The following is a 15,529-nucleotide window of genomic DNA, read 5'->3' on the forward strand; positions in this document are numbered from 1 at the left end:
CCCCACCATCCCACTACTTTCCATGACTGAAAGAATTAGTAGGTGCGCATCTACAATCTCAAACTATGTGCTATAACCATCCCTGCTTAGATAGCAAAAGGTACACGACTTAAGAGTCACAGGATGACCTCTTATTGGGTATGAATTAGGAAAATACAGAAAGCACAATGTTTAATTGAAAAGATAACATGACATATGCGATACAACGCTGCCTTTAAAAAAAATCAGAGGGATACTTATCAGATACTTTTAAAAGGCATAGCTGCATTGACTGTATTCTGATGCCTAGGGGGAGTTGATATTTGTCACTTACATTTTTGCTATTTAATATTGTCAATTAGTTATTGTAATTGGATATGTTCTCCTTTTTATCCATTGATTTCCAATGCACTATTTTTGTTGCCAACTTAATGATGGATCTAAAGCCCATTTACATCACATGGCAAAACTATTCAAATGGTTTCTGTTTTAGTGAAGGAAAACAATTAATTATCTAAACTGGAAAGTTTCCTGATATCTTTCCATGATTGGTATTCCAATGATTCTCTTATTAAAAGATATCAATTAAGAGACTGAAGTTTAAATTCCAGATTTCCTTTTGAGCTTCATTCTTTTCCATGGGCAAATATTAACCATCAACCTGAGTCTGCTGACATGAGTTCTTTGTGGTACCAAGAATGTCACCACGAGAAGTAAAACCTTGCAAGCAAGTTCTGCCCTTGAAAAACATATTACTCTCATCTTTTTCAGCATTGGCATTGATTATGATTGTGGAAAAGTCCTTTCTTGCCAAAAGAGAAAGAGTGGAAATATTGAAAAATTACACTGAGAAAAATGGTGAACAATGCAGTTATTCTAATATTTCTGTGAATGAACTGAAATCTTGTTTTTGTGAAGTTTTCCAGCTTTAGGTGATGTCTTATAACTGAGAATAAAGTACCAAAACCTAGCATGTTGATTTAGAGTCTTCCAAATACACATTAGCCAGACTATCAGGACGCCCTGGTGAAATATGATGCATATCAAAATGAAAATTGGTTTACTGCCTTTCTTTCACTCACCAACCAAGGACTGAGTTCAAAATGTTTGTTTTTTATCCACAATCCACTACTTGCTGAAAACATTATTAATTTCTAACTGAAATGTGTGAACACTTTTAGGTAAATTTGCAATAATTAGAGGTAAGCAAAGCGATCTACCATTTGCACTCATCAGGTATTTACAAAGTAAATGCTTCAGGAAAAAAATACTTTTGGATGCATGGATAAAATTCTCCCTTTTTAATGTAGGATATTGGGTGCAATGAATTGTAATTTAAAAGTTAGATTGTCAAAAATCACATTATTGGTTATAAAATTAATGTGTAGTAAATTGAAGGAATATCTGGATGCTTAGTTCTACATGCTACTCGGATTGCAGGAGTGGTTTGATGATTTATAAAGTTACTTTTCAAAGGACATATGGGCATCTTTCTGTTTAAAGTAAGCGAGTTTTAACTTTTACAAATATAGATGCTGACTATTCATTGAATGTTTTGTCTAATTTCACAGTTTTTTTTTAAGAGGCTTGCACAGGCCGAGTTCATGAATATAATTTTAATAAATGTTTATAATTAATAAATATTAGAAACAAACATTATGAGTCATTCTATCCATTCATGGCCCCCTGAGATGCTAAGAGTTTTAAATTATATTTGATGTAGTGACTGGTGACCTGGCTAAATCACTATCTACAAGATTCACTTTAGTTAAAATGCAAATGTAGGATGATATCAACAGATGCTTTTCGCATCAGTGATCTTGCATAGTGCATATGTGTTGGGTGTTCCGTCAAATAGTCCTTTCATGATTTTATGGTAAATTTACTTGTTTTTCATTATTTACTGTATTGAGGATATTGCAATTACTGGAAATAATTTTGATATCGAGAATTAAAATTTTTAGCTCTTTTTGAATTTTAAAATGTTATGACTTTTACATTTTGAAATATGTTTAATAGACACACATTGTGTGCTGTGATACCTTTAATCTCTTAGCTCTTATTGAATATTGACTTATGAAAGGATTTTTCCCCCAAAAAATCTTGGTCAATGTACACCAAGGTAATATTGCTGAGCAATGCCTTTTGCTTTGCCCTTTAGCTGGTAATCATGCATGTACTTTTAACATATGTGCATATTATGTATTCTGAGATAAAAGACAGTTGCTGATTTTGAATAGTCAAGACTGAAATATGTCTAATTCACTCCTGGCCTGTCTCTCACACATACTCAGGTCTTCACTTTGCCTCCATGTCTAGCCTTTTGCCTAGAGATGAGTTTTATTTCATATGATCACTGATACAACAAAGATGGCTTAATGCTAACCATCCCAGAATAATATACTGAGCAGTGTTGAAAATCAATTGCTCCAAGGAATTGTGAAAATGACCATTTTGAAATGATAGGGATTAAACGGGGCAGAACTGCCAACAACAACTTGCGTTTATATAGAACCTTTAACATAGAAAAATGTACAGCGGCATTTTACAGAAGTCTAATCAGATAGAAATATATGTCACGGCATAGGAGATAGTCAGCGGTGCCAAAGGATTAGACAAAGAGGTGGGTTTTAAGGAGGAGAGGCAGAGTATGGGTCCTGTGCAGGTGAAGGCACAGCTGACAGTGTTGAGGCTGAAGTGATGGAGGATGCACATAAGTCAGAGGAACAGGTATTTGGTAGAAGAGTGGTTGTAGGGCTGGTAGAAGTTGGAGACGGGGAATTGCAGGGCCATGGGTTTAAACACAGGGATGAAAATTGAAAATTTGAGGCATTGAAAGACTGGGAACCAGTGGAGGTTAGCAAGAGCAGTGATTAAATAGAAGTGGGATTTGTTGTGGAATTGGATGGATACAGCAGTTTTGGATGAGTTGCAGTTCATGGAGCATGTAGAGAAATAGGAATATTCGGAGTAGTATTTGGCATGCCTGAGGCTGGAATGGAAAATGGCAATATTTCAAAGAAGGAAGTAGGCGGTCTTTGAAATGGAGAGCTTATAATGTCAGAAACTCAAATGTAGGTTTCAGTGGAACGATAGATTGAGATCAGCCTTGAGACAATGGCCAGGAAGGACGGGGTGACATTAATAACAAGAATGTGGAGGTTCTGACAGGGATGCAGATGATGGTTGACAACACTGGAAATAGGGGGCTTGAAAGGGCATAGATGAGTGGAGGAGCTGGGTGAGTTGAGTGTATATGTGGAAGCTGACCCCATGTCTGTAAATTATATTGCCAAGGAACAGAATGCAAATAAAGAGGAGGTGGGCAAAGGACAAATCCCTCAGATCTCCAGAGCAATTGGCACAAGGGTGGGAAAAGAAGCCAGTGCTGGAGATGTTCTGACTACGATGGCAAAAGCGGAACCAAGCAAAGGCAGTCCCGCTGAACTGCACTAAAGAAATTGTATTAAAGCCGTTGGCTGTGTCAGGCATCAGGGAGGTTGATCAGATGAGCGGGGATGATGCACCATGATCATAATAACAGAGGATAGGTTTGGTTTGGTAGGAAAGGGTAAGTGGGGAAGGCAGCTGAACAGATTATCTCCATCTTAAAGATGAAGCAGCCCATGAATTTCTTCCACTTCTCGGTGAGAGCTGAGGGCAGTGTAGAAAGGTTAAAGGAGACAGTTGGTATTGAAGGAAGTTACGTGGGTGTTATTTTTGCTCTTCAGTATGATCCTTGAGTAGTGAGTTTGCTATTTTGACAGGAGAATGTGTTTTCTAGCCCTTGTATTCCTTGCTTACACAGAACCAAGATCTGCCGTATACTTAAAGGCATTTTCCTCGGGTTCTCTGAAGCTAAAGTATTCCTCCTTTGCTTTCCAATTTTCCTTTACTCTTCAACCTGATCACTTGAATATAGTTTAAAAATGCTTTTTTAAAATTTATTTTCTAAAACAATTTAATTGCAATTGACACATGAATCAATTTTTCCCACCCAGGGCAGCCATTCATGAATCCAGATGGTACGGCAGTAGTGTATAATCCGCCTCCAGCCCAGCAGACTGTGAGGAACCCTTTGGCTGGCCCTGCACAGCAACCACCTGTTCCACAACAGCAGCAAGTAGTAAATCACATCCTTTCTCAGGTTAGCTGATCATGGTTTAAAAGCTGAATTGTACAACAGGCAATTAAATTCCAGTGATAATTAGTCATTAGTAATGTTGAGCGGAATCTTAATCTAGTTCTTCACCTGTTGACTTTAGTTGGTAATGTTTAAGTTGAATGTTACAAATTAATATTTGAATAGAACTTTTGGAAAAATAAAAATATTAATTTATGCAGTCAGCAAAAACCAAGAAGTAATTTTGCATTTATAGATCAGAATTACACAAGGAAGATATTTAACAATAGGGAATAGACAATTAAATTGAATCCACCGCCTCTATGTGTAGCATGGCTATCACTAGCTGTGTGATAAGAAAGTGCATTGGATGCGTAAAAGAAAATTCAGCAGCACAATTGGTTCTTGTTCTCCGCTGTGTTCTATTTTAAATATTTTTTTCACTGGGGTGGTTTATCTTCAGGACAATATATTTTATTCTGTCACATCACATTTGAAAGCTGAAATTTGGCACTTTTTAATTTTGATCGAGTAGTTCTATATGTTTGAGTATATCTGGAATTAAAAATGGCACATAACCATCTGCCATAATCAGCCATGGGAGTTAGAAAATGAGCTGTATTAATTGTGAAATGAGGTAAAAAATTGACATTTGGAAAGCATAAATTAGATGAGTATGATTAAAGTGATAGGTATGTATAAAGCAGGCTGGAATTGAGGATTGACAATAAAACAAAATATCTCAATTTATATATGTCCTTCAATTGGAAACATAGAAATAAGATTGGAACATTCAGCCTGTCCCACCATTCAGTTAAATCATCACTGATCTGTATTTTAACATAGTTCCATATTGTCTACTACCCTTACCTATCAAAAATCTATTAGTCTCAGTATTGAAATTTTCAATCGAGTTAGTCTCAACACCTCTTCAAGGGAGAGTTTCAGATTGCCGCTACACTTTGTGTGAATGGCCTAGCTCTAAATTTAAGGTATGCCCCCTTGTATTGGACCTTCCCGCCAGAGAAAATATTTCCTCCACCTATCCTTTCAACTCCTTTTAATAACCTCAATTAGTTCACCCCTTAATCTTCTATACTCAAAGCAAGACAGATCTTATCAATATAACCTAGAACTCGGGGACATAGATTCAAGATAAGTGGCAGAAGGTGTAGGGGGGAACATGAGGAAGAACTTTTTTATGCAGAGGGTAGTGGTGTCTGGAATTCGCTGCCCAAGTTGCTGTTAGAAGCAGAAACTCTAAACTCTTTTAAAAAGTACCTGGATCTGCACCTTAAGTGCTGTAAGCTGCAGGGCTATGGGCTGGGTGCAGGAAGTTAGGATTAGAAAGGGCAGCTGGGTGTCCTCAGGCTGGCATGGACAAGATGGGCTGAATGGCCTCCTTCTGTGCTGTAACTTTTTTCTATGGTTCTAACCTGTACTCATAATTTAACCCTTTTTAAGCCATTACTTTGGTGAATCTGCATTGCACCCCCTCAAAGGCCAATATATCCTCCCCATGGTGCGCTGCCTCAAACTGGACACAACACCAAATGGAGTTTAACCAAAGCTTTATAGAGTTGTAAAATTAATTATATTTTGTGCATGTCCATTAGATTTTCATGATTTCTGTATTTGGACACCTAAATCTCTTTTCTCGTCCACAATTCCTAGCTTCTCGCAATCTATCCTTGGGATCAAAGTGAATGAATTCATACTTCCCCACATTGAACTTTATCTGTCATAGTTTTGCCTGATCATTTAATCTATCAGTGTTTAATTCTATCTACAATACGTGCTGAGCCACCTAATTTGGTGTTGTCAGCAAACCTGGGTGTACAGCTTTGTATTCCTTTATCTAAGTCATTTATAAATAGAATAAAAAGCTGAAGCCTTACTACAGGTCCCAGTGGGACACTACTAGTCACATGCTGCTAATTGTAGTACATACCATTATCTTCTCTCTTAGCTCCTAGCCAGTTCTCTACCAGTTGTTTGCCTAGCCTCAGTTGCAACCTACTTTCCTGTGTAAGTTAAGATGCTGTTTTCAGTACACTGAAAGTAATTACAGGAATGCATTTTATGAACCAGGTGAGCCATATCAGACAGTGTACTTAAAGGAATCATTTTAAAGTTCAAGTATTTGCTGATTTGTGGCATAGAGATTTTTGCAATAACTATAAGGATATCAAATGATGTTTCTTGACAGCTTTGTAAATTAAAGAAAATTGGAATAGTAACATCTTGATGCTTTTTTGTAATACTGCAACCTTTTTGGGTTTTATGAGGCTAACATTGCTAAATTAACTGTGCAAACTATTGCTTCTTCAGCCAATTCGGGCTCTGCAGTCTTCTTCACAGCCTATCCAGTACTCTGCGGTCTCTTACCCACCTCAACTCCTGCCAGTATCACCCACCCAGCAATACACTGTGGTATTGACACTCAATATTCTCTTCTCATCTTTCTGAAGATCTTTAGTTTGTAAACGTTTAAGTCTTTCTTTTCATTACTGCTTATTATTAATGTACTTGCTATAAGTTGCTCTTGATAGTTGGCGGATCTCCTTTCTAAATATCAACATTTATCTTTAAAACGGTAAAATCTGTGTCTGCTACTAAAATATGGTTGTGCCTAAAATGCTTAGAACAAAAACAAAGCCTTTTCTGGCCTTTTTCTAAAGAACCAATTTTGATTTACAGATAAAACTGTAGAGATCTACATTTTAATAGCAGGGTAAACATTATTTATCTTTCGTTCACTATACTACATTTGAAGACAGACGTTTAATTGCTGGATTCCATCGACATTGACATTATTTACCCTCATAATAATTTTGTCATAATATTGGATTAAACACATGGGGAGGAACACTTTTTCAAGAGCAAACTAGAAGTACCTTTTTTAAAAAAAAAATGCACCAGACATCTAGGGAAGTGATGTTAGAGGAATAATACATGCCAAAGTTCAGCATCTGGTTCAATAGTGCCTTTTAGAGCATTGATAATATTTCTATATTATTGATTTTCAATATTTTCTTAATATTCTTGTGGAAATCTATAGCTGTAGCCCCTTGATTCTGCAAGAGAGTAAGATGGGCATATTTATCAATTGTAAAGAATATACCTGAAAGTTTACAGCTTGTAAATTAGGTTAAACAGGAAGGAAAATATTGGGAAATTGCATTTTGTTCAAAGTTTACCTTTGATTATCGAGCAATGCCCTTAAATTAGGATAGTAGAATGGAAGGCAGCCCAAGGGCTTACATGCTAAAGTTGATTTTTTTTTAATGTAAAAACTCTGGTAACAGTGTCAGTATCTGTTAGAAGGGAGAATACTTTGAACAAAAGGTACTGCCCCAAAAATCTCCTTATGCCTTTTTATTACTTTTGAAAAGTACCTATAGCTATATGACAGCAGAAGCTGTTCGTTAATTCTAAATGTTTACGCTTAGAATGAGAATGTTAAAAACGTTGCCCTTGACTTACTTAATTTGCAGTAGCAATAAAGCATAGTTTGAGTATAATTCACTTAAACTCACACAAAGTAATTTATTAAAAATACTTCTGTTTGGATTTAAGCTAAAACCAACTTATATTTTTAAATTAACAAGAAGTGCGCATACACATGCATAATGTATGTAAAAAAAATTATTTGATTTCATAGATTTATTTTTTGCCTGTCTTTGCTATATTTAATATCACAACACTTAATTAAAGGGGATAATATTTATTTCAAATGCAAATTACTAGCTCTTTATGTATAATTTCAACAAAAATGAAGTAATACATTCAACTTTGTAGAAACTATCGCCTTTTGAAGAATCATTCTTCCATTGGAGCATTGTTCTATTAATGTAAATTACAGACATGTCCAAGAGTGCCTCCACAGACTAAGCGAGAAACCCGTGCTTTAAAACAACCTTGGTGCAGATCCTTGATTTCATATTTTTAACTTCAACCATTGTGCGAGCACTCTGAACATACATTTGATCCCATTCCCTTCCATTTCCTTTTGTTGTTGTTTAAATGTGAATATTAATGGAAAGACATCAAATATGAAGTGCGAAGTACAAAGAAATCTACTTTACTGACTTAGTTGTTATACAGACAACCAACAGGTTGTAATGTAAACATGCCATGTAAAATTTACATTCTTGACAAGATGTTGTTTTAATAAAAACACGATCATGATGTTTGTCAGAAAACAGGCTTGGTAAATATCTATGTCATGTGACATTATATTCAAAATCTAGTAAGTCAGTTCTATAGAATGCTGATGTTTCTTCAATAATATATGTTTCTCGGCAACGATTCCTCACTTGGTCCAGAGGTCTAGATTAATAATCTGCAGACATGAGTTCAAATTCTAGTACAGCTACTTTGAAATTTAAATTCAGTCACTTAAATAGATTGGGTAACAGCAGTAATGGTGATCAGGACACTACTAGATTGTCATTAAAATGCATCTAGTTCACTAAGTAACTAGGGAAGGAAAATCCACCATCTTTTTTCAGTCCCACAGCGATGTGGTCAACTCTTAACTACCCTTTAGATGGCCTAGCAAGCTGTTCAGTTGCCAAGAAGGTGGCTTACCACCAGCAACACTTCAAGGGCAATTAAGTGCCAACTGTAACTGCTGGCCTTGCCAGTGACACTAATGTCTTATGAATAATTTTTTTTTAAAAGTGTTTTCTCAATCTTAATTACTTTAAATGAAAAGGGTAGATGCTTTCACTACCATTGAATTAGACCTTTTTCAGAAAGGCTTCATAAACATCTGCATGCCTTTTGGTATATAGAATGAGAGGAAAAGCCCTAATTATTCATACAGTTCTATTTTAATCACAACTTTTATTTTCCATGCAGCAAGAAAGCCTTGGGGCCCAGTTTAGCCAGATGAGCCTTGGCCGTCAGCCATCTGCTGAAGCTCCAGATACCCACACTGCCATATTCCCATCATCTGTGGTACTTCAGCCACAACAGCAACCTGGATTTATCATGGCATCTCCAGGACAGCCACTCCCTACTTCTAACTATTCTGCCTCTGGTCCTTCGGTTAATCAACAGGTGCTTCAACAACAGGGATATATGCAGCAGCCTATTCAGCAGGTAAAAATAACAAAGCACAGGATATCAGTTTCTCAGTTAACATTAAAATGAGAAAAAAGGGTAATTTCTCAACTATGTTAAAAAACTTTCATACACATCTCAAAATTCATTATCGGCTTCTTGGGCATCTCTCCCAGTTCCCACTCCCTCCACCTACATAACCTTAATTGATGTCCCAACTCCTTTCTTGTTCATTTCCTCATCTCTTGCTTCAGCTCATTATACATCTATTAGCTAGTTACCTCACATATCAAGCTTGAGGATTACCAAAAGCACTTTTGAAAGCGTAAAAAACACCTTTCTCGGGGAGGAGCTCATCATTCTGCATTTCCTCAAATAATCCAACTAAAATACAGAACTGATGCTGCATGCAAGCTTTTCATCATACTGACTCGAGGTCAGATAATATTTTTATGGAAGACAGATTTTATGTTCAAGTTAAAGGATATTAGTGTCAGAGAACAGAACTTAATGTTAACATTTAAGCACTGGTATGTAAATTAAAGTACATAGTACATACAGGATAAAGTTTTTACATCACCCTGATAATGGTCCTCAGTACCATCTTATGTTGCACCCATGGAACATTTATACTCAATATATCAGCTGTTCGCCCTGTCTGTCAGCTGCTAGGTTTGTGTCAAGTTCTGATTTGTTTTGTGCAGCAACCTTGTGTACACCAGATATGAGCAAGCTCTCTTCACTTCTAAATGCATTCAGGTATCAAGGAAAGAAATTCCATTCTTTCTGCCCCATCAAATATGTTATTAACTCAGGTCCATTTCATTTTTCTTCTGTTGTTCCATTAAGCATCTAGATGAAAATGGAATTGATTTTTTTAGGCAAAATTTCTTAGAATGCTTTGTTGTTTATTGTCCACTTGATTGGGATTAAATTTGTACAATTATCGACTTAATTGAGGTCAAACTATATGTTATGGCATGGTGGATGGTAAATGCTGAGCTGCCCAAATCCCAGAGGGAAACTTGAAACAGATGCCAAAACGGTTTTTGCAATATGTGCAGTATGAGGAGCGGTTCTGAAATCAGGAAACGATTTCCTTGACTGCTTATGATGATTTTATAAAGTAAACATTTATTAAAAGAATAAAGGGGAAAAATAAAACACAATTACATTTGAACACATTTTAAAACAGTTCCACAAAACTTGACTACCCTCAAGAGCTAACCTTTCCCTTTTCTGTTCAGCAACTACCCTTATAGATTTTAAAATCTAAAGAAGTCTAGTAATTTTACCACACAGTGCTTTTTCCTTGGGGTGTCTTCTGAAGATGACAGCAATTGGGTCTTCAGGTCTGGCCTTGGTTACACTGTCTTCTGGGAGTTCTGACCAGCTACTCTCTTGGCTTCTGGGAGATCTAAGCAGCTATCCCCTCACATAGGCTTCAGTATTTCCTTAAATAGGTTCCTTCCCTTTGAGATCTCCCATTGTTTCAACCAGTCTCTTCAGAAATGCTTTCTTTACTTTAGCTCTTAGGCTTGTAAAAACAAACTTACCCTATATTGTAAAAACAAACTTACCCTATCTTTACCTCACTTCCTTATGCCTTTTTACAACCTGCATATATCCCCCTTTGAACTAAAACAACCTGATTCAAACCATTCCTGTTATTTCTTTATGTAAAACTCTGATTGAAGTTCCTCTTCATTCATTAACATATCAAAACCACTTCTTACTGTTTACTTTAGACCCTTGCCATCATTCTAGATCTCAATCCAATTACAGCCTGACTTCCAGTACATAAGAAAATATGCCATGGTTATTACCAGAAGAAAAATACCACAATTTCTTGTTTTCTTGACATAGAGCAGAGGCGGCACTTAAGGGCAGCGTGAACTTCTTGATCAGTGAGCCCATAATCATCAAACATATCTATTGCATACCATTGCCATTAATTGCTGTCAATGTCTTTGCAGCTGAAGCAGCCTCTATCTGATGCTTGTATGAAACCCGCTAATGTCAGCTTTTACATGATGAGATTTTTGAGATGCATAATTATTGTAAGAAAAGGTAGCTCTAGACTTTAAGGTCCTAATTTATTATTAAAGCTAATGGATACAAGCATTTCTGGTTTTGAGTTACTGATTTCACCATTAGCTTACTGAAGTGCTTAAACCAGTTTTTTTTTTACCATTTGTAGCCGAAATAAAATTCTAAGTCTCTAGAAACTTACTTGTGTGGCACTTGACACAGTGATCAACACTTTAATACAATCTATATTCAAGTTTGTCAATAATAGCTGTTATTATGGTTGTGCTGTTTGGTTGGCATGTATGGAAACCTGTAACCATGCTTAAGAGTCTCCAAGCTATTTAGAAATCCATATTAATTTCAGCCTTTGCCTTATAGCACATATATACTCTGTGTAGGAATGCATGCCACTCACTTAAACTCAGCAACATGAGTTCAGGTAGGCCACAACTTAGGTGGTCTTAGTGATCATAAGAGTACCATTGGAGTTCAACTCACTGAAACTGTAGTTTAGCAGCACATCAACCTGGTAAGCTGCTTGTCTACATAGGCCCACTCTCTAACAGTACTCTGAATTACAGGATTATCGAGAGATGAGTGAGAAAACATGTTCTCCTGACCCCCACCCCTCTCCCAGATTGATCTGTTCTCCTTCATGCCATGAATGAACTGGTTTGTCCAGTAAATCATTGCCAGAATAGTGGAATATTGGAGACTTGTCTGTTTAAGGTTTTGTGTTGAAGAATCTGCCACAGGAGATTGATGTGGTTCCAACCTCACATGTCAACTTGGAGCCAATTCCATCCAAAAGAATCCACGCTATCCCAAGACAAAAATTAAATATTAATTTTTGCTAGTATGCAAAATTGTAGATCTTTCTCCATTTTCTTCATAAGGCATAAACCAATATTTTTAGATCTTAAAATATTACAGTTATGTGTAGTTTTTTTTTATAATGCTGTTTGATGAATAACAACAGTCTATATTCCTGTGGACATGGATGCTATGGGATGCCCTGCATTGAACATTATAAATATTAAAATTAATAGCGCTATCAGTTTCAATAGAATAGGAAATCTCAAAATAGATAATTACTGCACGTCCAGATGGCATTCACCCAAGAGCAATTAAAGAGACAGGTTGGGTGCTCTGAGGCCTCTGCCCATAGCTTCAATAGCTCAGTAAAGTCAGGGGTAGTTCCCTTAGATTGGACGGTAGCTCATGCAATTCCAATTTTCAGAAAAGGGGATAAATCAGAGCCAGAGAACTGTAGTACCAATATGCTATTTTACGATCATTCTCACCTGATATAACCTTTTTGAGGTTCACTTTCCTGGAATAAGAAGATCAAGGGGTGATTTGATCTCACTTTTCACGATATTAAGGAGAGCAGTGAGTGTAGATTGAAAGAAACTATTTCCACTGGTTGGGTACTCACTAAGATTAGGGAGCATAATTCAAAAATTAGAGCCAACCTTTCAAGAATGAAATTAGGGAAACCCTTCTCCACACAAAGGATGGTAGAACTTTGGATCTCTCTTCTGCCAACAATAGTTGATGGTAGGCTAATTGTTAATATTAAATATGAAACTGATAGATTTTTGTTAACCGAAATTAAGGGATATGAGGAAAAGGCAGGTAGATGGAGTTAGGTCACAGATCAATGAATAGTGAAATGGGTTTGAGGGACAGAATGGCTTACTTTATGGTGTCTGTAAGTTGGGTTTTACAGGGCACTCTGGTCCCTATCCCTGGCTAAAATGTTGGGGCTAGATGGGAGGGCCCATGAACCCGATGGCTGCCCCACAGCACTTTAATGCTGGGAGCAGTGTTAATTATTTTAAGACGAGGCAATCAGATTGGCCCCAGCTCTGTAGTCCCTGCAGCACCAGCTGGAAACGATGGCCACAGCTGGGACTATAGGTAGTCCCACCAAGCTGAAGAGTCCAGGCAAGTGCAGAGTTGGGTGTCTCAGTTAGAAGGGTAGGGGAACATGGCTCAAGAGGCCAGTGGGAAAGAGGGTTCAAGGTGGGAGTGGGGGGAGCAACCCAGGACATCTGCAAATACTGGTGATGATGGGATGAGGCCTATGAATTGGCCACAAGGGCCTCAATAGACCCAAGGCCCGACATCTCTTTTCCAACAACACCCCCCCCACAACCCCCAAGGCCCAGTAAAATTTCAGGCAGGTTCTTTAAATCTGCTGACGGGAGCACATGAAATCCAGCCCTATGTTAATTCAGCAGGGCGGAAGATAGAAAATTGGTCAAAAAAAGAATCCACGATTTAAAGGGGAATGGTCGAAATGCTACTCTTGTACTGAAGTTACACAGACAACCAGTTTGAAAAGAATTTCACAACCAAATTCCATTTTGTGTTACAACAACTAGTGTAAAATGGCTTCCGGGTAATGAAAACTGGATAGAACAAGTATCCTCGTTCATTATATTGGAGAGGGACAAGTGATAGTACTTCGTAATATCATCTCTGGAGCATAGTTGCTATTTTAATCATATCAGGCAGTTTAAAATGGAGAGCTAACAATATCAGCTTAAATACCAGCCTCTGTTAAGGGTCTTGTTGCTGTGAGGCATGCTCCTTGAAGAAGTTTAAGAGCTTGGCTTTATTTCTATCTGGTTCACCGATGTTGCCAGGAGTAAAATGCTAAAAGTTCAGGATGAAATGAGTAAAGACTAAAGGAATATATTGGGAATAATTAAAAATACTAATCCGATCAATTCCTGGGGAACTGGAGTGACTCAGTGGGTACCTGTCCTGCCTCTGAGCTAGAAGGTCCCAGCAAGTCCCACTCCAGGACTTGTTGGCTACGAAAGAACCCAGCCACTGGTGCAGTGTGTACTGCTACCAGTCCCCAGCCAAGACGAATCACAGGGTTATTGGCTGGAAGGGCATCTAGCTGTAAAACTACCCAAAAAAATGTTTGATTGGAAGAAGTGATCAGTCATTATTGTGGTGACCGCACCACCCCTACACGTTACATGGGAAAAACCAACAGAGAAAGAGAAGACTGGTCAGTCATTACTGCAAGTGACAGTTTCAGATCTATCCAAGGTAGCTCTTGATGGAATAGCATGGAGCATTGCAGAGTAAGTCATGACAATAAGACAAGAGTATGGGCATTTGTTAGAAAAATTACGTTTAACATGGCAGGATATGCAAGGAACATTTTATTAGCTGTTACATCCAATGCCCTACTAAACCCAACAATAGCACTGACTTATACCCACCCCCAAATATTGGAAGACATGACAAGATAATGAGCTATTTAAAAAGATGATTGTCTCAAAATTATCCCTGCTGACATCTGAATATATAGAAACACTTTAATTTCCAGAAGCTTAATGCATGCTGCAGCAAGTGTTTAGCATGGGAAAGCCAGCTCTGTATTTAAATTTCAGACACCATCTCTCGCCCCCCCTTTCAAAACCACTGTCATCACCATATTCAAAAAAAAACTAAAACTTGCTGTCTCTGCCTTCTCCAGCTGCCACTTATCCCGAAGCTCCCTTTCCCTTTTGAAGTCCTTAAAAATGCCATCATCCTGCAGCTTTATGCTCATCTCCTACAACTGCTTGTTCGAAACCTTTCACTTCAGCTTATACCCTCTACACAGCACTAAACCAGCCCTAGGCATCTCCTGACATTAATTCTCGTTGGAGCAAAGTGTGAATCTTGTAAATGTGGATCTCTATATACTGGTGGTATTATAGATGGTGCACAATGTTCCCTCTAATTTTTCTTTGTAATGGGCAAGCTACAAACTTCTTTGAGCACTATAATCTTGTCCATGGGCAGTTTACATTTTAAAAGTAACAGAATTTTTACAAATTGCTGTTTATTCAATGCACGGTACGTTCCAGATTTCTGCATCACCGTGCACACATGAAATTGCTCTCCTCCCACTTGTCCAATTCTACCTACCCTCAAAGGCCCCATTCCACTCCCACCTTCCCTGGCCCCCAACACACTTTTCCCCTAACAGGTCACATTGTACTTCTATTCTCACACGTTCCAACCCACCTTTCTTCTCACTGTTTCCATTGGCCCTCTTCTCTCTCACATCCCATTCGCCCTCCTACCTTCTGAAGCTCAGTCTGCCATGACACACTCTGATCTTGTCAGACTCCTCACTTCCCGTTGATCTCCCTGCATGTTCCACAAGGCAGGGGACACCTCGCACTCCCCCCAGCTCAAGCTCACTACTCCTCCAATCATAGCTGCACTTTTTTCAGCACTCTCCAGGCGCTCACACTATTACTGTTGGGGTTTAATATCCCACTCAATCTTGCTGTTGTGCGCAACATG

The 15,529-nt window shown here is 37.9% G+C and overlaps 1 protein-coding gene across 31 annotated transcripts in view; it reads left to right on the forward strand.

Moving 5' to 3' along the window:
• r3hdm1 (R3H domain containing 1) overlaps positions 1 to 15,529 on the forward strand; it is a 137,710-nt gene that overhangs the window by 62,433 nt on the left and 59,748 nt on the right. For 25 of the 31 annotated variants that reach the window (XR_013577987.1, XR_013577988.1, XR_013577990.1 and 22 more), the window contains 3 exons: positions 3,981 to 4,126; positions 6,434 to 6,535; positions 8,969 to 9,211. Coding sequence is in view for 27 of the 31 variants with exons in the window: in XM_078552433.1 (XP_078408559.1) it covers positions 3,981 to 4,126; positions 6,434 to 6,535; positions 8,969 to 9,211 (491 nt within the window). In the remaining 4 variants the exon portion in view is untranslated. The remainder of the gene's footprint in view (positions 1 to 3,980; positions 4,127 to 6,433; positions 6,536 to 8,968; positions 9,212 to 15,529) is intronic. The other 6 variants (XM_078552440.1, XM_078552446.1, XM_078552454.1 and 3 more) reach the window with 2 other exon arrangements.

Source organism: Cetorhinus maximus, chromosome 11 (assembly GCF_964194155.1).
Source record: "Cetorhinus maximus chromosome 11, sCetMax3.hap1.1, whole genome shotgun sequence".
Classification (NCBI taxonomy): Eukaryota; Metazoa; Chordata; class Chondrichthyes; order Lamniformes; family Cetorhinidae; genus Cetorhinus; species Cetorhinus maximus.